Source organism: Benincasa hispida, chromosome 4, assembly GCF_009727055.1.
Source record: "Benincasa hispida cultivar B227 chromosome 4, ASM972705v1, whole genome shotgun sequence".
In the NCBI taxonomy this organism is placed as follows: Eukaryota; Viridiplantae; Streptophyta; class Magnoliopsida; order Cucurbitales; family Cucurbitaceae; genus Benincasa; species Benincasa hispida.
The window spans coordinates 64,608,221-64,635,672 of NC_052352.1; the positions used below are offsets into that span (position 1 = coordinate 64,608,221).

Below are 27,452 nucleotides of genomic sequence, written 5' to 3' on the forward strand. Positions count from 1 at the left end.
CTCATTCTTTTCTTATACTCCTTACTCTTAAATCATCAAGTGACTCAAAACCTTAAGAAATATGAAAAGATCGAACAAGTGAAAATCTCAGGAAGGAAATAACATAGCAAAGGTTTGAACATAGGACCTCTTGAACCAACCTGCTTTGATACTATCTTAAATCATCAATTAACTCAAAAGCTTAAATTGATGAGTAAGATAAATTTAATATGATACCATCTAACACATACTTTAAAACACATCTTCATAGAGGAAAACATAAAGATTAAAAATCACTCATCTTAATATAAATTTGCTAATATTCATTTGATTCCAACATTTTTCTCTAATATTTTATGAATCCATAAGTTTAAAGAAGTCTATACATGTAAAAAAAAAAAGTCTCGATACTTTTAAAATGAAACCCTAAAGGAGGATCAAATTATAATTTGATTTACTTACAAAAGTTTAGTTTAGAGTTTTAATCGAGTGCAGTATAAATTGATTTTCCCCCCTCTTTTTTTAAATTACTCGCTCAAAAAATAGATTTGATGGAGAAAAAAATGGAACTTATAGCTAAGATGATTAGAGTACAAAGAGAAAGAAGATTTTCCCTAGGTGTGAGTCTTGTATTAAAAAGAAATGGCATTAGGGGTGTACAATTGAGAAAGACCATTTCAAAGCCAATGGAAAGAAGGGGTAATTAAATGAATAATGGTATGTATTAAAAATAGTAACATACAAAAGAAAGGTGGTTGAAAAATTCAAATCTAACACCCAAATGGGAGTATGGAGTGTCTGATTGAGAGTGGGTGTGGAGTGAGTGAGTGAGTGTTGTACATTATTAAGTTTTGGGCCCATTTATAATCATCTCTTTAACAAAAACATAAGGTGTTACTCTTATGATGTTTTATTTTTTTTCTAAATTCATTTTGTTAATTTTTTTTCCCTAAAGAAGATGATCATAACATGTTCAATTATTTAGATGGCTCCACGTGTCACATGGATATTCATCATAGGCCCAAATCCATAAGACAGGGCATAAACTCAACCTCCATCCATCCATCCCCCACATGCCATGAATGATGAATCCCACCAATTCCCAAACTGTATCTATTTCTATTTCTATTTCTATATATATATTGGGTTGCTTTACCTTTTTAAAAGCAATATTATTATTCATATATTCCAGAAAAAGATTACTTCTCCTCTTTTTCTATTTTTAAGTTTTCCCTTTTAGCAAACAAGGGAGTTATTGAAAATGAAAGATGATTCTAAACAATTGTTTCTCTCTCTCTCTCTCTCTCTCTTTTTTTTAAAAAAAATTAATTTACAGTAATTATTTACTGAATAACTTGTTGAAAAAAGGAATCCCATAAAATTAACTATGAAGCTTGATCTAAATTTTGAGAACCACGTGTTTTTGTTAGTGAAATTTGGTTAATTAGCCATTGTGTTTCTAGATAGGGAAGGATGCGATTAAAGTGTTATAAAAATTACGGGAAAAAGTTGTGACACTAGTTAAAATACAGTGGTAAAAATATAGTTTAAAAGAAAACCTTCTCCTCGGTACCTAGATCTATTTATTTATTTAATAAACGTTTTCAATTTTTACCTTCCATGGAAATCCAAGATTTCAATGGAACCAACGTTTTGGGGTAATGTTAATTGCCCAAGCATCTAAATTAATATATATATTTTTTCTTGAGAAAATAATTAATATATAAATTAAAGACACTGTCCTATAAATTTACTTATATTAAATTAATATATAAATTTTCATGTGGGAATAATCTATCATTTCATAACATTCTCATTAAAAAATCATACAAAAACAAATATGATTATCTAGATATTCTCAAGCATCCTTACACTTTTTCTAAAATTTAAAGATACCAAACATCTATATTTTTTTAGTTTCTACGATTTCAGACATCTAAAAAAATTTCCAGCAACATTCATTCTAAATAATAATAATAATAATAATAATAATAATAATAATAATAATAATAATAATAAAATAAAATAAANTAATAATAATAATAATAATAATAATAATAATAATAATAATAAAATAAAATAAAAAGATAAAAAATTAAAAAACCCGGCTCTAAATGCTTTTAGTACCAATCAGTGTATGTCCTTACAAACTGAACCAATAATCATTAACTAAAGATATGTTAACCTACAGTGGAAAGCAAAGTTTTTCTCTGTAAATCAACGTGATTTGTTTACCAATTTTATGGAAATTAACGTCTTACCTTTAAATTGTTTCAATCAAATCGTAAAACTGGCCTCTATTGCCTTATTTTCTTATTAGAAATCATCTTCATGACGGGTGGTACCATATACTAGAATTAGGCTCGATTTCTAATTTTACATTTGCTTCAATTCAAGAATCACTTCTATAATAGTAGTCACACTAAAACTAGGAACATAATTATTAACATTTATATGATTGATTATATATATTAAAATATTACTGATTTTTTTTTATGTTCGTGAGTGTCTGAACTAACTTTAAACACACTTTGAGTAATCTTACAGAATAATCCACCCAACCCTACAACATTTAAGTGTCAAGAAACTCGTAGGATATTAAATCCTAGATAGGTAGACTAATTATGAATTGAACCTATGATCTTTTAACCCTTTATCAAGGTCATGATCACTATATTTTTGTCATCCTTCTACATTTCTATCTATATAACACATTATAGTTTCTAAACATATTTACAAAGCTTTGTTATTATTATTTAGTTTTGTGTAAATTAGCCATAGAATAATGGAGGAAGATGGCATGAGGGCGGTCTAAAGTGGGAGATTTATGTGGTACTGCAAAAAGAATGAGCATTGAGAGACATAACTCATACCTTATAACATGAAATCATGAAGTGGACAGCAGGGCATTGTCTTCTTTGAACTGATGGAACACACCCTGAAGAGAATTATAGTATGATTAAAAAACAGGATCCCATTTTTTACAATCACCATACCCAGCAGTTGATGTTGATACAAATATGGATACGTAATCACTATACATAAAATGGAAGAAAAGATATCAATGAACTATACAGTGAAGAACATAATATGGAGTTTTAATACTCTCCTAAGTATTAATAACATTTCAATCAAACAGAGATATATATTCAGCAGTTGATGTTGACATTTGGAGAATGATGAGGTGATTCGGTCCTTTGCTTCCTACTCTTCTCCAAAGATACCTATGCACACAATCAAATCCAAAAGAAAATATAATCATATATGACTTTGAACCCTATTTGATAACTATTTGACTTTCAAAAATTACATTTGTTTTCTCACAGTTTTTTTTATAATGTTTTTCATAATTCCTTATGAAACATTTGAATTCGAAGCGAAATTCTAAAAACCAAAATAAGTTTTTAAAAACTATTTTTTTAAAGTTTAAACTTGGCTTGACTAAGTAATCAAACTGGTATGGATTATAGTTGTTTTGGTCTCCCTAATCCATTGTGAATAATACGTGGCTGATTTCAGATTCTTCAATTTTCATTCTCAAAGTTTAGACAATTTATCAGGCCATGTTTACCATTGTTTAGTGAGTATTCACTAAATCTCATTATATGCTTAGCATTGAATGAAGTCACAATAAGCTGAGATGGACAAGCAAAGCTGTCGAAAGTATTTCCCCCAAAAAGTCAAAAGACAAAGCAAAACAGACTAAGAAAAAGATAGAACTGAGCGTGTTATTTTCTATTTTCAAATTGCCATGGAACAGATCACAAGATGAAGTTAGTTAAAAAAGTACCAATAAGATATCTTCATCAGTACCGAAGCATTTGCGTGCATCATCTAGACAGTTTGAAGAGATCCTCACATGCTTTCTGCAAAACTTTGTTGAATTAGCTTCTAATTTTTTATAACTAGCTAAAGTCATTTATCAATACCTATAAATCAGATCAAAGTCTTAAGAATACAATCTCTTTTTTCACATGAAACCTATTAAGGACATATTAAAACCATTAAAAAGGATACCCTAATTTGTAATAATCATGAACAGACTGCAAATACAAAAGAAATCTGTGAATTGTCTTAAAAACACAATATCTTGTTAAAAATAGTAGTTTTAGTTTTGATTGCCATAAAACCTTGAGAACTTTATTGCTATCAATATGCTATTCTGATCTTGACTATCATCTTAATTAATCTAAAGAGCACATATCTGGGTTTCTATAAAGGACGTATCGAGGTTAGTTTGCATCGGTAAATTGGCCTTACATGATTACCGTGGACCAACCTATGTATTATTCAATTATTTAGAATTCAAATAATTAAAACCGTATAGACTGTACTGGTAATGTACCATCATCTGAACCTAGCAGCAATGTAATCTACTCATCCTATTTAAATCTAGAATAAAACATGCCAGAGATTATTTTAATAGAATGAAGAGATTTAATATAAACTAAGGGGAAGATAGAACCTAGTGCTTGCAGGATCTCTGATTTCAAATTCATCCGCATCAGCATCATAGCCACATACTACAATATAGTGACCTGAAGAACACGTTCATTGGTAATGACTAAATAATTCGAACTAAAATATAAGGTCCAGAGAGAGTAATACATCACAAGCCTATGTAAGCAGTGTATCTAGTGAGAACGTAGCCACACTAACCAGTATAGCTAGAGTTGCCGTCACAGATGCCTGACACGAGTACGTCCTCCAGCCAAGACCCACTGTGACACAAATATCCCAAAGAGTTAGTTTTATAAGTATTTTAGAACTAAAACTAAGAAGAGGCAATTTGTGGTGAAAAGGTGACGATCATATTTGGATTAATATGGTTGCTACAAGAATGCCAATAAAGTAGTTACTACAAGAAAAAACAGTGAGGAACTCTAAACATTAAAAATGTAATATACCTCAATCTATGCTGATCAACTAACACAATAGCAACATATATCCCAGATAACATTAAGAGAGAAATATCTTCTTTGCTGATAGATCTGCACTGTATATTCAAGGATCATTAACTTAATATCAAAAGACAATAAGCTTCCTATTTGAGATTAGATAAAATGACAATAATCTACACTGTGTATAGGTATTTTAAAAGTATTCTGTTAAGCCTCCAATCATACACAGAATGGAGGAAATAACCGTGAGGAAAGAGATGATACCTGGGGGGGCGGCTAAGCTAGGCCATAAACAGAATGGAGGGAGGCTGAGGGAAGGGACAGAACATTTTTGGAAAAGCTACAACAGCTTTTGAAGGAGAGATTTCTAGCCCTCTCGAATTGGCTAGTTCTTTTGCTCTCATTATTGTCCTCCTTTTATTCCATTGTTATGCTCTTTGTTTTGAGTATAAGCTTTTGATTATTCTCTGATATTAATAGATCTTGTGACAGAGATTGTTGCTCTGTTTTGCTGGTTATTTATGGGGTTGTTGTATTGTTCGATTTTACTGAGCACAGGGGGTAGATTCCTAACAAATTGGTATCAGAGCCATTAACCAAACTTGGGGCAAACAAGACAAATGGCACAGAAGCAAATCGAAGAGAGAATGGAAGCTACAGAGAAGGAGCTCGCAGGGATGAAAGATCTGATCCTGGGCCTCTGCAAAAGTGTGAGATATTATCAGAGGAACTGAGGGATAACTTGACAAAGAGGAATGAAGATTCAGGAGTGGCAAAAGAGTCGTACCAGGAAAAAGGGAAAAGTGGAGGAAGTGGAGTCCAATCAAAATTAGGGGATCGGGGAAGTTGACAAAAGAGGTTGGAAATGCCTATCCTCAATGCTGAGAATCCGGAATCATGGGTTTATCGTGCCAAACATTATTTTGAGATCCATGAACTTAGTGACGTCGAGAAGGTGAAAGTAGCAGTGGTGAGTTTTGCGCTGAACGAAGTAGATTGCTTCGGATGGGGCCAAAATCGAAAGGCAATAGAATCGTAGGAAGAATTGAAACGAAGAATTTCTGAACATTATCGTCCCACAGTTGAAGGAAGCCTCGAAGCTCAACTACTTAGGATCAATTAGGAGGAGAGTTATGCTGATTATGTGAAGAAATTTGTGACTTACTCTGCTCCGTTGCCGGTGGCGGAAAATGTGCTCGTGGACGCGGTTTTTGAACGGATTAGAACTGCGATCCGGGTTGAAGTTATTAGCCGACATCTGGTGGGCCTGGACGCTAATATGTGAGAAGCCCAACTAATTAACGATAGGAATCTAGCGCTTAAACCGGCCCTTACTGAGTTGGGGATTAATAGGTCGGATAAAAAGGAGGCCCAAGGAGCTGGGAAGGGAAATAACATGGTGAACAAACCTAATCCTAAAGGAACAAAGGCGGGAATGATCAGGCAAGTGACTATTCCCATCAAAGGAAACACGGTGAAGAAGGATGCGCCGGTTAAACGACTGTCCGATACTAAGTATAGAGAAAGGCTGGAGAAGGGATTATGTTTTTGGTGTAACGAAAAATACTCACACAAATGTCGTTGCAAAATCAGGGAAAATTGAGAACTGATGTTATTCATCACGAACGAGGATGACTTAGAGGATACTAGGGAAGTTGAAGAAACCGAAGCAGTACCTGAATTAAATTCAGCAGAAGTAATCGAAGATGTCGATATTTCTTTACGCGTGATGATGGGATTTTCCAAATAGGGGACCATGAAACTCAAGGGGACAGTGGGAGGCAGAGAGGTGATTGTCCTAATTGATTGTGGGGCAACCCATAACTTCATTCATCAAAATTTAATTGATGAAATGAAGCTTCCTGTAACACCAACGATGAAGTATGGAGTGGTGATTGGGAACGGAGATGCGATCAGAAGAAAGGGAATTTGTAAATCAATAACCTTGCAACTTCAAGGGTTAGTCATCCATGTTGATTTCCTCCCAATAGGCCTAAGAAAAATGGTTGTGGTTTTAGGGATGCAATGGCTGTTTACGACGGGATTTATGGGTGTTCATTGGTGAACACTGACAATGATCTTTGCCGAAGGAAATCGAGTGGTGACTTTGAAAGGAGACCCGTCCCTTACACGGTCAGAAATCTCATTGAAGGCCTTAGTGAAAGTCTGGGAGGAGGAAGATCTGGGGTTCTTAATCGAATTCCAGAATGTGGAAATAACTAATAACAGCGACTTGGAAAAGAAAGACAGTAAGCTAGAGGAGGAGAGCTTGTCGGTAATGATTCAATCTTTGTTGGAGCAAAGCGAAGATGTGTTCAAAGCCCCTACAGAACTACCACCCAAGCGTGAAATCGATCATCAAATTATCACTAAGGAAGGGCAATCGCCAGTGAACGTTAGATGGTACAAATACAGACATCACCAGAAGGAGGAAATTGAGAAATTGGGATTAGAAGACCAAGTTGAAGCCCATACTCAAGCCCGGTTCAGTTGGTTAAGAAGAAAGACGGGGGGTGGGGATTCTGTGTCAATTACAGAAAATTGAACCAGATTACAATTGCTGATAAATTCCCAATCCCTGTTATTGAAGAGTTACTCGATGAGCTCCATGGATCAGCAGTATACTCGAAATTGGATTTAAGATCCAGATATCACGAAATCAGGGTGAAAGAAAATGATGTGGAGAAAACAGCATTTTGGACTCATGAAAGGCATTACGAATTTCTGGTAATGCCGTTTGGACTCATGCTCCGGCGAGATTTCAGTCATTAAAGAATCAAATTTTCGGACCCTTTCTCAGGAGGTTTATCTTGGTTTTCTTCGATGACTTCTTGATTTACAGCCCAGATATCACTACCCATGAAACACATTTGGCAGTGGTCTTCAACATTTTAAGGGATCACAAACTCTTTGGAAATGGAAAGAAGTGCATATTTTGTCAAACTCGAATCCAATATTTGGGTCATTGGGTCTCACAGGAGGGAGTAGAGGCTGATGGAGAGAAAGTAAAAGCTATGGTGCAATGGCCACGTCCTAAGAATGTAACAGAATTGTGAGGGTTCCTTGGTCTCACCAGGTACTATAGGAGGTTTGTGTAGAAATAGGGACAAATTTCCGCCCCTCTAACTCAATTACTTCGGGAAAACGCATTCCATTGGAATGAACAAGCCAATCCCACCTTCGAAGAATTGAAGCAAGCCATGTCCACTATCCCAGTACTAGCCTAACCAGATTTCTCACTCCCATTTTTAACCGAGATAGAAGCGTCTGGGATGGGATTTGGAGTTGTGCTGACTCATAATGCGAAACCTATTTACTTATTTTAGTTAGAAGTTATCTCATCGAGCCCAAGAGAAATCGATTTATGAACGAGAATTGATAGCAGTGGTGTTGGCAGTACAAAAATGGAGACACTATTTATTGGGCAACAAATTCACAAGTGTTAGATAAAAAAGCATTGAAGTTCTTGATAGAATAAAGAGAGGTAAACCCCAATTCCAGAGATGGTTAACGAAGCTAATGGGATATGATTTCGAGATCTTGTATCAGCCAGGTCTCATGAATAAGGCTGCTGATGCATTGTCACGGCTGCCCCCGACTGAAGAGCTGTTGGTATTAACGACTCTAGCCTTATTGGACGTAGACGTAGTACTGAAGGAAGTGAAGGAAGATGATGACTTACAAGAAATTATAGCTAAATTGCAAGAGGATTCGGAGTGTAAGCCTAGCTACCAATGGATTCATGGGCGAATGACGGGAATTGAACCCGCGCATGGTGGATTCACAATCCACTGCCTTGATCCACTTGGCTACATCCGCCCCCTACCCTATATATATTGGTTGGAACTTCCAGTTATCTTGGTAGGGATTTGATATCTTTATTTCCGTCTCAGCAAATAATTTTTTTTCCACAGGGGATCGTAATGTCTTTCTATTTCTCGAAACAAACGAAAAGGAAACGAAATGAAAGACGAAACTAATCGTTGACCTCTTGCCAATCGATTCTACGAGAATTTTTATGAAAGCCTTTCATTTGCTTCTCTTCGATGGAAGTTTTATTTTCCCAGAATGTGTTCCCGCGCGAATCTCGGCAATCACTTGTTCTGATTCTACATATTGATCGTTTTGAACTAAAAGTAAACTTTTTGGTGGGAAGTTATTGTATAAAGGGAGGTTAGTCCTTTCTAAAAACTCCATCTTAATACCTTCACTCTTGCACATTTTCCACAACTCAGTCTTGGGTGGACATTCAGGCTTTCTACGAACCTACAAGAGAATGTCTGGTAAACTATTTTGGCAAGGGATGAAGTCAGACATCAAGTGATATGTTGAGCAATGTGAGACTTGCCAAAGGAACAAGACGGAAGCTCTCAAGTCAGCGGGTCTACCAAATTTGGGATGACCTCACTATGGATTTCGTGGAGGGATTGCCTAAGTCCGAAGGGTACAATGCAATTATGGTAGTCGTTTACAGATTGAGTAAATGTGCACATTTTGCTCGGTTAAAACATCATTTTTCAGCCAAGCAAGTAGCAAAAGTCTTTATACAAGAGGTTTTGCGTCATCATGGAGTTCCAAAGTCAATAGTGACTGATCGCAATAAGATCTTAGTAATTTTTGGAAGGAATTGTTTTTCATGATGGGGACAATACTAAAAAGGAGCACAACATTCCACCCTCAAATGGATGGACAAAATGAAAGAGTAAATCGATGTTTAGAGATCTATTTGAGGTGTTTTTGTAATGCGCAACCATCGAAATGGAGTAAGTGGATTCCTTGGGCTGAACTTTGGTACAACACCACTTTCCATTCTTCAATTAAATCCACTCCATATCAAGTAGTGTTTGGAAGAAAACCCCCACCATTAGTATCATACGGGGAGAACAAGGCTTCAAATGATTTGGTGGAGCAACAACTGATGGCAAGGGATACGGCTTTGAATGCCCTGAAAGAACACCTAGTGGTAGCAAGGAACTGAATGAAGAAGCAAGCTGATTTGAATAGGAGAGAATTACAATTTGAAGTGGGAGATGAAGTGTTTTTGAAACTCCGGCCTTATCGGCAACGCTCTTTAGCAAGGAAATGATGTGAAAAATTAGCCCCAACATTCTATGGTCCTTATCGTGTGTTGGAACGGATTGGAGAGGTGGCATACAAGCTAGAATTACCACCTGAGGCAAATATACACAACGTATTCCATATATCCCAGTTTGAGCAAATCAAAGTGAAACAAAATCCCCCAACATTAACTGAAGAGGGGGACTTGCAGGTGGTTCCTGAATTCATTCTGGGAATACGTTGGAACAGGGAATTGGCTGCAAATGAATGATTGGTGAAATGGAAAGGATTGCTAGAGAGTGAAGCGACATGGGAGTTGGTGTACTTGATGAAGGAACAGTTTCCTTAGCTCCACCTTGAGGACAAGGTGCGTTTCGAGGAGGGCGGTATTGTTAAGCCTCCAATCATATACGCCTATAAGAGGAAGGGTAGAAGAGGAATTACACCAAAGATTGTGGGAGGAGGAAATAACCGTGAGGAAAGAGATGGTTGGGGGGGGTGGTCTAAGCTAGGCTATAAACAGAACGGAGGGAGGTTGAAGGAAAGGACGGAACATTTTGGGAAAAGCTACGGCAGCTTTTGAAGGAGAGATTTCTAGCCCTCTCGAATTGGCTAGTTCTTCTGCTCTTATTATTGTCCTACTTTTATTCTATTGTTATGCTCTTTGTTTTCAGTGTAAGCTTTTGATTATTCTCTGATAAATAGATCTTGTGACATAAATTGTTGCTCTGTTTTGCTGGTTACTTCTGGGGTTGTTGTATTGTTGGATTTTATTGAGCATAGGGGGTAGATTCCTAACATATTCCTTCGAACTATAAGTCCCCAATTCTTCTAGTAAAATTTAAAAGAATAAAAACATGCATCCATGTTATGTTCACAATTTTGATTAATAAGGTAGAGATACCAAATGACCAAGAATCCAAGATAGCCATCTCTTTGAAAGCATCCATCGCCGTTTGCCCTTATGATGTGCCATGGGTTTTCTTTAGCATCTTTCATGTCGTCAAGAGCTTAAATGAAAATCTTCCATTTTGTTCTATTTTCCCTAACTAATTAGCTTCGGTTAGATTTATAAGTAACTACACTTTTGGCTCCCGGATTTGAACTTATTTTTATTTTTTTCCCTAAGTTTTCAGAACTGACCGTTCTGGTCTTCAATCTGGATTTAGTTCTATTTAGTCCTTGAGGTTTAAAAAATTACATGAATGGCCCTCAATGTTTGAGTTTAATATCTAATTTGCCCCTAAAGATTTTTTTTTTAGGTAATAGAAATTATATTCAAATGAAGAAGCCATTTACAAAAAGGGTGATTGAGTTGGTTTCATAAGTTTTAGTTGGTCCCTAAAGTTTAAAAATCGGTGACGAATTAGTCTTTGAGTTGAGTTGACTGATAGATAACCTAACAAAATGATGATGTGACAAACAATATACGTTGACAAGACTTTGCTAGTTTGCCGATGTGTATTTTTAAATGAGTTGGATGACTAATGGTCAACTCTTCTCACTAACCAATTAAAAACTAAACCAATTTCAACCATACCAGTTAGAAATCAAATTAAAATATCAAGACCAAATGTTTCAACTTTGAAACCACAAGGACTCATTAGAGACTAAATTCAAATCTCAAGGACCAAAAATGTTAGTTTTAAAAACTCAAGGATCAAATAGAAACCATGTTCAAATCCTAAAGACAAAAAATGTACTTTTTCCTAGATTTATTTATGACAAACACAAATTTGGAGTTTTGGTGGATTATTTTAATATACAACTTCCGTCAGGCATTTTCAATATAACAAAACATGACGTCTAACATTCTTGACATCTGGTTGGGAGTAACACAAAAAAATATCCAAAGATTCTATCACTTTCTCAACCATAAATTTTGAACACAACTAAAGCCACAGTGAGTAATCCATGTCTTATTCTTCAGACGAGCCACGAAGGGTCAACTAGAAAAAGAATGAGTATTTCTTAGCAACAAACTGATCATTTATTTCCCTATTTTGGAAGCTTTGAAAGGCACCGCAACATATTCCTGAGTGATAATCAATATCTTTCTCAAACGGGAAACCAAGGACCAACTAAAAATCAATTCAAACTATACCAAATATGTCGCATTTGAAACTCAATAACCAAATAGAAATTAAATTCAAATCTCTAGGCCCAAAATTTTAAAAAAAAATGTTTGTTTTTAAAGCCCAACGACCAAATAAACTAAGTTCGAATCTTATAGACCAAAAGTGTATAATAATCTTGGCTTAACATAAAATGAATACAACATACAGAATATATACTTTAAATATTTTCATAACGATAAAAAAAAATGTAATATATAGATATGTATTAATCTTCCAGAAAGAAATAATTGGATGTGGTGAGTGACTACACCTCAATTTTGATTCCGGCTTCCAGTGCCTTTTGAAATAGCCTATCAACTCGTACAAGATCATTCGCTAGTTCCTCCTGCAGAAAACTGTGTTCAGAAGCACTGCAGCAGGAAAGAGAGGGCCGTGCTAAAACATCGTTGCCTAACAAAATGTAATTTTAAAAATTTTTAATTTTCACCCAATGAAAATATGAGGCTTTTTCATTAGAACTGGCTTTTAATTCAAACCTTGTGCGACTTCCATAGCCAATTACACACGTGACAAACCAAAAATCTTATGGACAGGTACAATGGTAAATGGAATAATAGCCAGTCGAATAATTTCTGTGCTCGAAACCAACAGGGGAAAAAAATACCTTGTAAAATGATTCAACAGAATAATTAGGGTCCGCACCAAAGGTCACTGTGAAGTAGGAGAAACTGACTGAAAATCTCTGCAACAAATATGCCAGATCGACAGTCCATATGCTGCCCAAAAAAAGTTACAACCAGAAATTATCAGCTCCCACGTTTGTATACTGAAAAAGTGCAATTTTTACTATCAAAAGGAGTAAAAACTGATCCATAAAAGTCAAGAACGCTTCAGCTAGTAATCTCATTGATTTTTATTCTAGAAACTAAAGCTCCCTGTTTCCTATACTGAGGAACAGTTAAGGAGGTGAATGGTTATCTGGAAACGGCAGTTGGCGAAAAGAGAGGGAGGTAGTTTATTGACTGGTTGAGAGAGGGAGAGGGAAAGGGAAAGAAAGCCGGGATGGATTACAGAAAATTAAACTTTGAAAGAGAGTGAAAACCTCTTGAAAGCTTGGAACTCAATAAACTTCTCTGTAAGTTTGGGTTAGAAACAAGGGGTTTTATTGATAGTTTATAGTACCGAGGGTATTTTAGTATTTTACTTTACCTTAGGTTTATTTCCTTTCTTGTATTAGAGCTTACTAGAGCCTATAAATATGGCTTCTCTTGTAACTTTCAATTCGTGTTAAAATAATAAAAAGAGACTCTCTATCGTGGTTTTTTCTCCTTGTTTTAGGGTTTTCCATGTAAACTTAGTGTTCTCTATTTTCTATCTTTTAACATGGCATCCGAGTGTGGTGATGAAACCCTAGTCGCCATCAGTGAAAACCAACCGGTGCAAGATAACCTTAGTTCTGCACCAGCACCGCTTCCGCCACAGTTGCCGATAGGGCCTCCAACCACCGACACTGCCACTGCTAATGTCGTCCAAGCTGCTGTTGATCGGTATCTTCAGTCCTCGCATATCTGTCCAACTCTAGCGCTGCCGCAACCCTTTGATGGAAACCCTAGCGCCGTTGCCGCCCTTTTTCACAATGCAGCCGACGTTCCTCCCTTGTTACCGAGTGTTGCTGCTGTCTACCCCTCCAACCTTGCTACCGATAGCCGAAACATACAACTTAAGCCGAGATCGGTGAGTCATCTGCCTACCATAGAGGTAAATCCCCTGGTTTGGCAACAAGCCCCTCACAACCGTCGGGAATCCCTGGCTCCTTTCCCTTCCAGCCACAAACAACCTACCTACAGCCGTCGGGCCTTCCTCATCATGCGCCGCCTAGTTATGAACATCAAGGTTCGATTGGTTTATCTTTGGTAATGGTTCAACAACAGTTGGCTAATCTTCAGGCAAGTTTTCAGCAACAAATCGCTACTCTTGGGGCAGCCCTAGGTGCTTCCACAAACTTAAATTCTAGTATGGTGAATTTTGACATTTCTTCCGGTTTCCCGATGTATCCAGAGAATCAGGTAACCTCTTTCCCTGCTTTAACTACTACAAACTATTCGTCTGGATCTATGGGAAATTCCTCAGGGTTAATTGCAGGAGAAAAGTTGAATGATCAGAATTATTTCTCCTGATCTTAGTCCATTAAAATGGCTCTTGAGGGGCGTCACAAGTTTGGGTATCTAATTGGTGAGATACCAAGACCTAGGCTAGGGGATCCTCAGGAGCGCATTTGGAAAGGAGAAGACTCCCTACTTCGATCACTACTGATCAATAGTATGGAACCTCAGATAGAGAAACCGTTGTTGTATGCTGCGATTGCTCAAGATAACTAGGATGCAGTTCAGAAATTATATTCTAAGAGGCAGAATGTATCTCGTCTTTACAATCTGCGTAAACAGGTTCACGAGTGCAAACAGAGGATGATGGATGCCATTTCATACTTTAACAAATTGTCCCTAATTTGGCAGGAGATGGACTTATGTCGTGAAATTATCTGGGATTGTCCTTGTGGAGGTGTCCAGTATTCCAAGATTGAGGAAGCCGATCATATTTATGATTTCCTAGTTGGTCTGAACTCCAAGTTCGATGTAATGCGAGCCGTATATTGGGACAGAGGCCTATACCTTCTCTTATGTTAGTGTACTATGAGATTTGTCTAGAGGAAAACAGAGTTACTGCTATGAACATCACGACTGTATCTATTGCTGATTCTGTTGCTTTTCAATGCGAAATTATTTGGTTCTGATAGTGACAAGCAAAAATGGGAAACAGACCACGGTGTGTAAACATTGCAAGAAACCCTGGCATACGAAAGATCGGTGTTGGAAGTTACATGGTAGACCACTGAATGGCAAAAGACGTCATCCAAATGACAAGTCCAATCTTGGTCAGGCTCTTATGAGTGAATCTACGAGTGCCTCCCAATCACAACCTCAAGTGCATTGCCAAAGTGACCCTGGTGTCTTTTCTCTTAGGGTCGTTGCTCAATCAGGTACCTCTCAATCCTTAAGTCTCCTCGGTATAAATGGTAAGACACTATGGATACTTGATTCAGGAGCTACAAATCATTTGACTGGATCTTCCGATGATTTCTTATCATATCTTCCGAGTGCTGGAAATGAAAAGATTCGGATTGCAGATGGATCCTTTCTCCTATTGCGGACAAGGGTCATATTTCTCCTTGTAATGGTTTAACTTTACAGAATGTGTTGCATGTACCCAAAATATCTTACAATTTACTATTTAACAGTAAGATAACTAGAGATCTAAATTGCCAAGTTGCCTTCTCACTAGATAATGTTTTCTTTCAGGACTTGAGCTTGGGGAAGACGATTGGCACTACCTGACACGATAGGGGACTCTATTTCCTTGATGATGATGCTTCCTCTAAGAACTGTTATAGGACTAGTTTGTTGTCTTCTTATTTTTCAACTTCAGAAAAAGATTGTATGTTGTGGCATTTTCGTCTTTGTCACCCAAAATTTCAATATATGAAATATTTATTTCCTCATTTATTCAATAAAGTTGATGTCTCTTCTCTGTCTTGTGATGTGTGCATTCGTGCAAAACAACATAGGGTCACCTTTCCGTCTCAACCTTACAAACCTTCTCAGCCCTTCACCCTTATTCATAGTGATGTTTGGGGTCCCTCGAGTATTACCACCTCTTCGGGGAAACGTTGGTTTGTGACCTTTATTGATGATCATACCTATCTTACACGAGTTTTTCTCTTCACTGATAAATCTGAGGTTTCATCGATATTTCAACAATTTTACACTATTGTTGAGACTCAGTTCAACACAAAAATTATTGTTCTTTGTAATGATAATGGTCGTGAGTTCCTTAATCATACCCTTCGTGATTTTCTGTCCTCTAAAGGCATTGTTCACCAAAGCTAATGTACTTAAACCCCTCAACAGAATGGGGTGGCTGAAAAGAAAAATTGTCACCTCCTCAAGGTTGCACGTCTCTCATGTTGTCTACTTCACTTCCATCTTATTATGAGGGGATGTAGTTCTGACTGCAGCTCATCTTATTAATCGAATGTCTTCTCGTGTCCTCCAACTCCAAACCCCTCTTGAATGCCTCAAGGAGTCATACCCTACCACGTGGCTTATTCCTGATATCCCTCTCCGAGTTTTTGGGTGCACTGCCTTTGTTCATAGTCATGGCCCTAACCAAACTAAGTTTGCCCCTCGTGCTAAAAAATGTGTCTTCGTTGGGTATCCCCCTCATCAGCGAGGTTATAAATGTTTCCACCCTTCTTCCCGAAAATACTTCATCTCTATGGATGTAACATTCCTTGAGGATAAACCTTTCTTCCCCGTTAGTCATCTTTAGAGGGAGAGTACTAGTGAAGAGACTAACTAGTCCCCACATCTTCAACCCCTATTGACCTTCTTGAACCCATCCTGAGTGCCCATGATACCGTTCTACCCACTAAACAAGTCCCTTGGATAACTTACTACAGAAAGAATCTCATAAAGGAAATGGTGTCCCCTACTGCTCCGCTGGCTCCGGTCCATGAATCTGAACCAACACAAGCTCAAGGTACTACAAGCCCTAATAATACTAACTTGTGTGTCGAGTATTGTTGATTTGGCTGAGAATGACAAGACTGATATGTTAGTTCTAGAGAATAACAGGGTTGCAAGCAGTGATAAAACTTCGACATAAACACATGAGAGTGAGACTCTTCCTTAGGCTGAAAAATGTAATCAAAATCCCATTACAGATGAGGATTCAGACAAACCAGGGGATTATGATATCTATCGACATGCCCATTGCATTAAGAAAAGACACTAGGTCCTACATCAAGTACCCCATGCATAGCTTTCTGTCTTACAGTAATCTATCTTTTGAGTTCAGGGCCTTCACTGCCAGCCTTGATACAGCAACAATACCAAAAAATATACATATGGCTATGAAAATTCCTGAGTGGAAGATTGTCATCATGGAAGAAATGAGGGCTCTTGAAGAGAATAATACGTGGGACCTTGTAGCTCTTCCTAAAGGGCGTAAAACAGTTGTGTGCAAGTGGGTGTTCACTTTGAAGTATAAATCAGATGGAACTCTAGACAGGTACAAGGCCAGATTTGTAGCAAAAGAGTTTACTCAAACTTATGGAATAGATTATTCTGAGACTTTCTCTTCTGTAGCGAAGTTAACACGATTCGGGTCCTTCTTTCTGTTGCAGTTAATAAAGTCTGGCCTCTCCATCAATTTGATGTAAAAAATGCATTTCTGAATGGTGATTAGAAGACGAGGTTTATATAAGCCCTCCCCCAGGTTTTGAGCTCAGTTTGATCATCAGCTTTGTAAACTCAGGAAGTCTTTGTATGGTTTGAAACAGTCCCTGAGAGCGTGGTTCAATAGGTTTACTACCTTTGTTAAGTCCCAAAGTTTCACTCAGGGACACTCTAATCACACGTTGTTTACAAAAAGATCAGTATCTGGGAAAATTGTTGTTCTGATTGTGTATGTAGATGATATTGTCTTGTTAGGAGATGATATTGCTGAGAACATCGGGCTAAAAAAGAAAATGGTTGACGAGTTTGAGATCAAAGAACTAGGAAATCTAAAGTATTTCCTTGGAATGGAGGTGGCAAGATCAAGGGAAGGGATCTCTGACTCACAACATAAATACACTCTTGACCTGTTAAAAGAAACAGATATGACTGGATGTAGACTTGTTGACACTCCTATTCAATTCAATGCGAAACTGGGAGATTCTGTTGACAAAGTTCCTATTGATAAAGAGAGGTATCGGCGTCTAGTGGGAAAGCTGATTTACTTATCTCACACTAGACCAGATATTTCCTATACTGTCAATGTTGTTAATCAGTTTATGCAGGCACCCTACGAAGAACACATGGAAGCTATGAATTGGATTCTGAGATATTTGAAAAACTCTCAGAGTAAATGTCTGATGTTCAGGAAAAGTGACACGAAATGTATTGAGGCTTATACCGATTCTGATTGGACAGGATCAGTTATTGACAGAAAGTCTACCTCTGGATACTATACTTTTGTGTGTGGTAACCTAGTTACTTGGAGAAGTAAGAAACAAAGTGTAGTTGCTAGAAGCACTGCAGAAGCTTAATACAGAGCTATGAGTTTGGGAATCTGTGAAGAAATTTGGTTGAAGAAAGTTTTGTTTGATCTTCACCAAGACAGTGTTTTACCTATGAAGGTCTATTGTGATAATCAAGCGGCTATAAGCATAGCCAATAATTTGTACAACGTGATAGAACGAAACATTTGGAGATTGATAGACACTTTATAAAAGAGAAATTGGACAATGAAAGTATCTGTATTCGGTATATTCCATCTAGTCTAACAAGTTGTTGATGTCCTCACCAAAGGGTTACTCAGGCAAAGTTTTGACTCATGTAGCAAGTTGAGTCTGATTGACATCTACGTCCCAACTTGAGAAGGAGTGTTAGAAATAAGGGGTTTTGTTGATAGTTTATAGTCCTGAGGGTATTTTAGTATTTTATTTTACCCTAGGTTTATTTCCTTTTTTGTATTCGGCTTGCTAGTGCCTATAAATATGACTTCTCTTGTAACTTTCATTTCATGTTAAAATAATAAAAAGAGACTCTCTATTGTGGTTTTTCTCCCTGTTCTAGGATTTTCCACGTAAACTTAGTGTTCTCTATTTTCTATCTTTTAACTGTTCCCATTTATGGTTTTCCAATTGCTAATTCTATTGACTTTGATTTTGGGCATCAGTTTCAAAATTATGCCAATGTGACAAAGAAACAAAATCTATTGATGATTGCCTCAAATCACTTTATGAGAAAATGAAAAAAAATCGGATATTAGAGTGAGATACAGAAAATTCCCACAACATAGACACTGACCTGTTTTTTAAAGTCATGGAGAAAAGGTTTCATGTGCGTAAAAGGAAGCCAAGAAGGCAGAAAATGCATAAATATGAAGTAGCCAGAGTGGAAGAAGATGCAACCATCAAATTTGAGGGCATAACATCGCTTCAATGACTCAGCATATGGGAAAATAACGAGAGGAAATCAGGGCCCGGAAAGTAGCATCACCTTGAAACTCAGTTGACACTGACACTGACTCCATTCTCCCCTAACTCTCATAAGAACTTAATTTTCCACCAAGACTTTTCCATTCTTGGGAGTTCACCCTTCCCTGTTCTTCTTCTCATCCTTAATTTTAATTGTTTTAATCCTCAGGGAACATCAGTCTTTGCAGAATGCTTCGTGGGAGCCTTTTTGTGGTTATTTGCAGTCAGTACCCAACTTTTCACCTTGAAGACAGGGTTTGGACAAAGGGTATGGACAGGATAAAGGCCACAGTTAGTTTTGTGTATATGAGAAAGATAAGACCTAGAGCTCAAGGAGGTTGAGTGAATGGTTCTACTGTTATGATAACTAAATTTTGAGAGAACAGTGGTTAGTTAGTTTATTGGTTGTATGCTGAAATATCAACTATGGTCGGAGAGGAGAGGAATGGCAAGTAACAAGACCATTAAGGAGAGGCCATTTAAAACTTGGATTAAAAAAACTGAAAAAGAAGGGGGGGAAAAGGTAAACCTAATATGATGACATGTAAAAATCTCGTGAACAGTATCAACATTTCTAACCTGAATGTCTATTTCTATTATTTAACTATCGTCAGTGAAACTCTGAAGTCTGGGCTACATTTACTTAGTTTTTTTTGCCAGGGTCTATTGCAGCATAACATTGACGCTCATAGATTGATGAAAACTAAAATTTCAAAATGTTTTTCACATCTCTTTAGGTGGACAGAAAATCTAAGAGAATCTCACTGCCAGACGTCAATACTTGAGAAAATATATTTCAAGATTCTTACACACTAGAAAATTTTAATTTCTGAAGATTTTTCAATTCTAGAATTTACCAAAATACAACTTGATGAGAATCCCAAGTAAAATTGATGACTCTCATTGGCTTTTTCAATTCATATTTTGATCCTATGAGAGATATTCCACAATATTATTCATCTATTTTCTGGATTACATCATGCAAACTTGATCGTTAAACAACTAATATTGAATTCTCACATGGGCGTGATTGTGGCTGAACCTCTTGATAATGTGGTGGATGCTAGTTTTTTTTCCCCTCCTCTTTTTCTTCTGAAAGCTTTTGTTTTATTCTACATATTCATCATGTGAAAGGCTTCGAAAACAAAAGACGCAACATGAAAGTACAATATCTACTCTTACTCTCTTGTGAATTACATTTTAAGTGAAATCATTTTGAAAGTATTATAAATGTCAAAACTTGAGGGAGATCTTCTTTGGAAATCTTGTAATTTGCAGGCGGATTTCATGTTCCTCTAAGACATCGTTGTGAATACAAACTCCCTTCCATTTATACATACATATACGTATATGGATGGTAAAAATAGCTTTGTAGAGAATGTTAAATATTCGTGATGAAAAAGGGCATCATACTAAAAAAAAAAAAACAGACCTTCTTGTGCCGCATAGATCTGCCAGTGATTGAATATGGCAATCATTGATCCCAAGAGTGTTCAGAACCATCAAAACACAAGCAAGGCCACAATCCCATTGTTGTAGCTGGTTTATGTGTGGTACCTGGCAAGAAAAAAAGAAGAGTGAAAAAAACTCAACAAATATAAATTTGAAAGGAAAAAAAAAAAGGTTTACTGCCACATAGCTACACATTGACTTTTTAGTCTATGCCAGAATCATTACATTGATTATTGGCCTAGTGAAAATTAAAATATTAGGATACTTAGGACTCAAGGTCACAGTTGTACAACTTATAGAGTGGGTCCTCTTCAAGTAAGGTCCTAAAATATTAGGATACAAGAAACAAAATCAAACAAGCTTACTTCAATCAACTGGGAGCGGGGCAGAATTGGAGCATCACATTTTATTTTACTTAGAAACCTCTCAGATGGGTACACTTCTACTAAACTCAAGTCATTTCCACCCAATTCTCTGGGTTCCTCAAGCTTGAGAATCTTGTTGAAGAGAAGATAGAATGGCCACATTAGAGACCAATCCAGCTGCAAGCAGTCACCATATAACGAAAAAACGCTCCTTTATTCACTTAGAATAAGATCTACAAATTTTATTTGTTATTCAACCTAATTCCAGAATCCTGAGCTCGACTACCTTCAAACAAAGAGAAAGTAAGATACGGAGTCAGAATAGTAATGAGGAATATTATCAAATGACATGAACTAATAATTTATGTAAGGATAACTCATGTCCATCAAACTTGAGGACATACTTCATCTCGTCACACCCTTCCCTAGGTTACCTTAGCAAACCTAGGACGTAGCGTGCCGACAATAGATCCCAATAAAACTATGGTATCTATTGTCAATGTTATAAAAACTAAATACATTTTGGAAAAACAAGTCGCTAACAAGAACTTGCTTTATAAATTTATTAGAAGTTTTAATGGGAAAAACTTTGAAAAAAATCAGATAAAACACACCTGAAAAGAAGATATTCACTCCCAAATAATAAGTTCAAACTTCAACTGTACCACCAAGTCTGTCTCGTGACACACTAATCAGTAATCACTTAAAGAAATTCAAAAATCACTTGCATAGTAAAATCTACTAATGAAAAAGCATATATGTTTCAATTTTCATTCGTCATCAAATTTTAAATTATATCGTGTTGTCAAAAGATGCTAGCCACTTTAGTTACAAAACATATGAAAGATGCATCTACATTAACATGAATATAAAATGGTATGAATTCTATGAAAATTGGTGGCAGAAATTGACTCCAGTAGGCTCTTTGGAAACTCTAATGCTACATGATGAAAATTTTTGGAAACGAATGAGCTAAAAAGACCCGTGAGTGGAGAATTAATAAGAAATAACTTTAAAAAATATTCATAAAAAATAAAAATTTCAACTCATTGATGCAACATAAATATGTTAGGATACCCCATAACAAGAAAATATATGAAAACATTAAAGATAATTATATTGCAATGTCTAGAGAAATTACAATATAAACAAGTAATTCGAGGTACTTGCACCCTACCTCTTGAAATCTGTCCCAAGCTTCAATTGACTCAATAATCGCCTTCCTTCCTCCACACCTACTACTCCTACTTATAACCAAATATCCTAACCAACTCCTTATCCAAACACCCTTATGCCCCTTGCTAATTAACAAGGTCCTTGTTTCTAAGAAAAGTTTTCAACTCTTTTTTCCCTTCTTCTCCAAAAACAATTGCTTTTACTCCAAACTTCCTTCTTTGCTCATTTGATGCTAACAATTTGAAAATTCTCTATTTTCTTTCGTTTTTTTACTTGAGCTAACTCCAAAATTAAAACATACAGAGACCCATACATTTTCTTGAGCTCCATCAAGGCATTCATAAACAACATTTAACAAAAGTAGGAAAACTCATGTGACAATCATCTAAATTCCATTCTTCCAAACTTTTCCTCACAAGATAGCTTTACCGAGTTGAATCCTTGTGTAAAAGTTTAATTGAACTACTTCTGGCATTATCTAGAACTTTTCCAATGCCCAACATGTTTTTCAAAATGTGTTTTTAAGATGTGTTCGATCTTATCCAAAACCATACTCATAGGGGTTTTAGGGCTAAAGCTAAACTAGAACACTTCAATCCAATTCAAAAGAAGTTAGTGATCCATTGCCTCATAAAACTTACCAAAAGGCTTGGATCTTTGTTAATTTGTGTTCAAACAAGTATGAATCTACAGTTCTGACCTCTACCAGCTATGGATAATATGATTTGGAGTTACTAGTGTACAGATTTGACTTGAAACAGAGTGGATATGTGTGTGGCTTCAACCATGTGTGAGGAAACCACATATATATGTCTTTTTGTTTTGTTCAAAAAGGTGCTTCACCGATCTGAATTTTCAATTTCCTTTAGTTTCACTTATTTTGAGCTTTTTCTTCCACCAAAAATTTTCAAAATCTAAACACCAATATACCTATTATTCTCAAATGCTAGGAGGCTGAAAGTGGGTCTTACACGTGCAGAGTTCAAACAAAGGGTATAAACTATAAGCTCGAATAAGAGAGCTCACTTTTTTATCAACGAGTACCATGAATTATTCAAACAGAAATATCAAAGAATATAGACTATAAGTTCAGGCAAGAGAAAGCTTATGTTCATCACACTCAGAAACGAGAATATGCTTAAACCAATCATATGTGTAGCTTCAGCCTTCCAATACACTAACAACATTATTCTACGTCCTCCAAGTCAGAAATAGTACAATCTTCGCGTTGGATAATATAAAATAAACTAAATGATAAATACATAACAAGAACAAGCAGCTGCAAGATTCTAGATCCCAAAGCAAGAATTACAAACAATCCATCGTCTACAAATCCTTGAAAAACACTAATTCTTAGGAAATTAAACCGAATGGTTGTCAAAATGAACCTGAAAATAGGAAAGCAAACATGGATGCGAATTTATTTCGACCCTTGGCAACGAAAATTGGAACAAGCACAAAAGGTCAAGTAAACAAAAGGATTCAAACAATGGTGAGAAAGTAAAATATTGAAGAACAAGCAAACAAAGAAACAGATTGATTAAAGAACAAGTATAAAACGGAGAGGATGAAATAAATGAAAGATAAACTAGTGCAAATCAAAATCCACCAACTTTAAAAGCTAAAGATGATCAGAAATCGAGCTATAATTACCTTGTTAGGCTGAAACTAAATATAAAGCCGCCGATTGAATTCGCAGAAGATCGTTGAAGAAGGATATACTATCGTTGGCCAACTTGGCTTTGTATTTCAACTGCTGTGGAAAATTTTCCACCGTTCTATGATATTCTGGACGACATGTCGAAACAAGAATATAGGCATTGCCCTGCCCAGCCCTTTGCGATTTGTCGTTTTGAGGGTCCAAAAATTGTGGGATATCGCCCAATATTTTCCTAATTTCAGTCTCGACATCTTCCTAGTTTTCTATTTCATGATGGAAATTTTAGGTTTTCAGATTTCAACACGTGTTAATTTTTAATTCATGTACCTCTTTCTCAACAAATATGTCTATATATGAAAAGAAAATGTAAAGTTTTAATCATATTTGACCAATTGTCAATGTTTCCAGAAGGTGAAACCCTCATTTCCATTCACTAGCAAATATTCTTGGCATAAACTATCATAGATCATCAGTGATAAATAGAGGGTTTGACATTAATAAAAGTTTAAGAGATTGTGGGTTCAATTTATAGTGACCATTTACCTAAGATTTAGTAATCTGCAGATTTCGTTGACATTTGTAGGATCACGCGACATGTCCCATAAGATTAGTTGAGGTGCGTATAGGTTGGTCCAGACACTCACAGAGTATCTCTTCATGAGTACAATAATATAGCTTTAAGTCTTTGATCTCAAATTCTATGTTTTAAATTTATAGGGGTATTTGGGGCAAAAACTATCCTAAGACCATAATAACAACCTCTTGCTACAATAAATACTATTTTAAGTCCTCAATTAGCTTCCACACTATTTCAAAACCCTTTATTTACTATTTGCTATAGTTTTTACTATTTTACATTCATTATTTTTTTAATTTTTTACTACAATATTTACTATTTTATTCTCAAACTAAAATAATTTACATCTCAAAAAATTATTATAACTCAAACTAAAATAATCTACACCACAAACACAAATTATTATAATCTAGTACTATAATAACCAACTTATTGCCCAAACACCCCTTATCATAAGATTGCCATGATCTTCAACTTGCATTTAGTCTTGTTCGATTCATTTGATAATCATTTGATTTTTTTTTTTTATTTATAAAATTTAAGCTTATAATCACTATTTATACGTTTTCAAAATTTTGTTTTTTATTTTTTAAATTTGATTAAAAACTCAAATGTTTCTTTAAGAAAGGTAAAAAGACAGTACTGAAATATGAAAAGAAATTTCAAATATATATGAAAACATTAACAAACAAAGCTTAAATAAATGTAGTAAATTCATTTTGAATTCAATACGTAGGTATTTTGATCGAAGATATAACACCTTAACCAATTTAGTTATACTATACTCAAATAAGCACGATAGGGTAGAGTTTTAAAGTCATATAACCCGTTATTAATATTATATTCATTATAATAATAATAAACTTATACAATGAAAGATATGATTTGAATGATTGAATGTGATTAATGAGGACGTAGATGCCCCATCACATTCCTTTTAGTATTACCTAACAGAAAAGAACTAGTTCTCCTTGAAATAATAAGAACAAGAACAAGAACAATCAATGGTAACCCTCTGTCAAACAAGGAAGGCATACAATTTTCTTATCCCAAGTCTTCGATACAATACTTGCTTTGCAGCAAACCAACTCACCGTGGATGTCTGTATAACCCAATCATTTGAATAAAGCTTGTAATTTGGTTGTTCAATCGTTTGGATATAAAACTCAATCTTTTGGACAGCCAGTCCTCAACCTTGTTATAAGCACATTGTAAAGCTTATTAAAACTTTTGGATGGATCTGAAAATTTGGTTGCTGGATGTTTAGTATCACTTCCAATCTTTTAGTTCATCAATGAAAAATCTCATCTTCTCTCAAGTTTGGAGAAGTGTGCTCAAGGCTCAACCATCAGGCACCAACTACTCTTCTAATACCCATCCTGATTTGGCATCCAACCGAAACAATTTGCTTAATGTTCTTCTTTCTCCATACTGCTCAACGACTTCATGTTTAGGTTGTTACTATACTTACCTGGCACTGGCAGCAGACAATGAATGTTGGAACTGTTGTTCTCCTTCCAAACTAAATCTGGAGATCTGTTTCCCTTCCCCTCATGGCTCCTATAATGTTATCAATAAACTAAAGAAGACGCTTCCAGTTCTAAGATTAGCTTACAATTTGTTTAATTCACAATGAGGCACAAAGTTGCCACGAGTTCTGTGATTAGACCACTTACAATTAGTTTGATTCACATTGAGGCATGAAGATGCCTTCAGTTCTTCGATTAAACCATTTAGAATTGGTTTGATTCTCATTTGTGGGGGGTGCCTCTTTCAATTAAGTACTTATAACGTTTTTCTTCATGGAACTCTTCAAAACGATTTCATATGTGTTAAAAAATAGAAAATAAAGAACATTAAGTTTACGTGGAAATCCTTAGAATAGCGAGAAAAATTTATGATAGAGAGTCTCTTTTTATTATTTTAACATAAAGTGAAAGTTACAAGAGAAGCCATATTTATAGGCTCTAGCAAACCCTAATACAAAACAGAAAATAAACCTAAGGTAAAGTAAAATACTAAAATACTTCCAGGGCTATAAACTATCACAAAGCCTCTTATTTCTAACACTCCCCCTCAAGTTAGGGCGTAGATGTCAATCAGACTCAACTTGCTAATACATGAGTCAAAACTTTGCCTGAGTAACCCTTTGGTGAGAACATCAACAACTTGTTGACTTGATGAAATATACGGAATACAAATACTGCCATTGTCCAGTTTCTCTTTTATAAAGTGCTTGTCAATCTCCACATGTTTCGTTCTATCATGTTGTACAGGATTATTGGCTATGCTGATAGCCGTTTTATTATCACAATAGAGCTTCATATGTAAAACACTGTTTTGGTGAAGATCAGACAACTTTCTTCAACCAGATTTCTTCGCAGATTCCCAAATTCATAGCTCTATATTCAGTTTCAGCATTACTTCTAGTAACAACACTTTGCTTCTTACTTTTCTAAATAATTAGGTTACCCCACACAAAAGTACAGTATCCAGAGGTAAACTTTCTATCAATAACTGATCCTGCCCAACCAGAGTCGGAATAAGCTTCAATGCATTTCCTGTTAGTTTTCCTAAATATCAAACCTTTACCTGGAAAGCTTTTCAAATATCTTAGAATCCAATTCACAACTTTCATATGTTCTTCGTAGGGTGTCTGCATAAACTGACTAACAACACTAACGACATAGGATTTGGTCTAGTGTGAGATAAGTAAATCAACTTTCCCACTAGACACTAATACCTCTCTTTATCAACAAAATCTCCCATAAATTTAATAGGAGCGTCAACAAGTCTACATCCAGTCATACATGTTTCTTTTAATAGGTCAAGAGTGTAATTCCATTGTAAGACAAAGATCCCTTCCCTTGATATTGCCACCTCTATTCCAAAGAGATACTTTAGATTTCTTAGATCTTTGATCTTAAACTCGTTAGCCATTTTCTTTCTTAGCCTGGTGAACTCAACAGTATCATCTCCTAACAAGACAATATCATCTACATACATAATTAGAACAACAATTTTCCCAGATACTAAGCTTTTTGTAAACAACGTGTGAACAGAGTGTCTCTAAGTGAAACCTTGGAACTTAATAAAGGTATAAACCTGTCGAACCACACTTTCGG

The 27,452-nt window shown here is 35.9% G+C and overlaps 1 protein-coding gene across 4 annotated transcripts; it reads right to left on the reverse strand.

Moving 5' to 3' along the window:
- Nucleotides 1-2,498: 2,498 nt before the first annotated feature.
- Nucleotides 2,499-23,914, reverse strand: LOC120075496 (guanylyl cyclase 1). Of its 4 annotated transcripts, none has more exons than XM_039028943.1 (10): nucleotides 23,744-23,914; nucleotides 20,915-21,200; nucleotides 20,530-20,654; nucleotides 12,681-12,792; nucleotides 12,327-12,401; nucleotides 4,887-4,975; nucleotides 4,639-4,700; nucleotides 4,445-4,517; nucleotides 3,770-3,845; nucleotides 2,499-2,917 (listed from the first exon to the last, which is right to left on the reverse strand). In XM_039028943.1, the coding sequence occupies exons 2-10, from the start codon at nucleotides 21,074-21,076 to the stop codon at nucleotides 2,867-2,869; spliced, it is 825 nt and encodes a 274-aa protein (XP_038884871.1). In that variant the 5' UTR covers nucleotides 21,077-21,200; nucleotides 23,744-23,914; the 3' UTR covers nucleotides 2,499-2,866. The 4 variants fall into 4 exon arrangements, with proteins under 4 accessions (XP_038884871.1, XP_038884867.1, XP_038884870.1 ...); XM_039028939.1 differs by lacking the exon at nucleotides 2,499-2,917 and adding an exon at nucleotides 2,919-3,203 and having other exon boundaries at nucleotides 23,744-23,894; XM_039028942.1 differs by lacking the exons at nucleotides 2,499-2,917; nucleotides 23,744-23,914 and adding exons at nucleotides 2,919-3,203; nucleotides 22,092-23,730.
- Nucleotides 23,915-27,452: the final 3,538 nt, after the last annotated feature.

Bases quoted from the DNA above. Each gene is read 5' to 3' on its own strand.
- LOC120075496 (XM_039028939.1), bottom strand. From the start codon at position 21,076: ATGTGGCCATTCTATCTTCTCTTCAACAAGATTCTCAAGCTTGAGGAA. The intron at 20,655-20,914 runs GTAAGCTTGTTT...TTTTCTTGCCAG, and splicing joins CCCGCTCCCAGTTGATTGAA to GTACCACACATAAACCAGCT. The intron at 12,793-20,529 runs GTCTGTTTTTTT...TTTTTTGGGCAG, and splicing joins GATCTATGCGGCACAAGAAG to CATATGGACTGTCGATCTGG.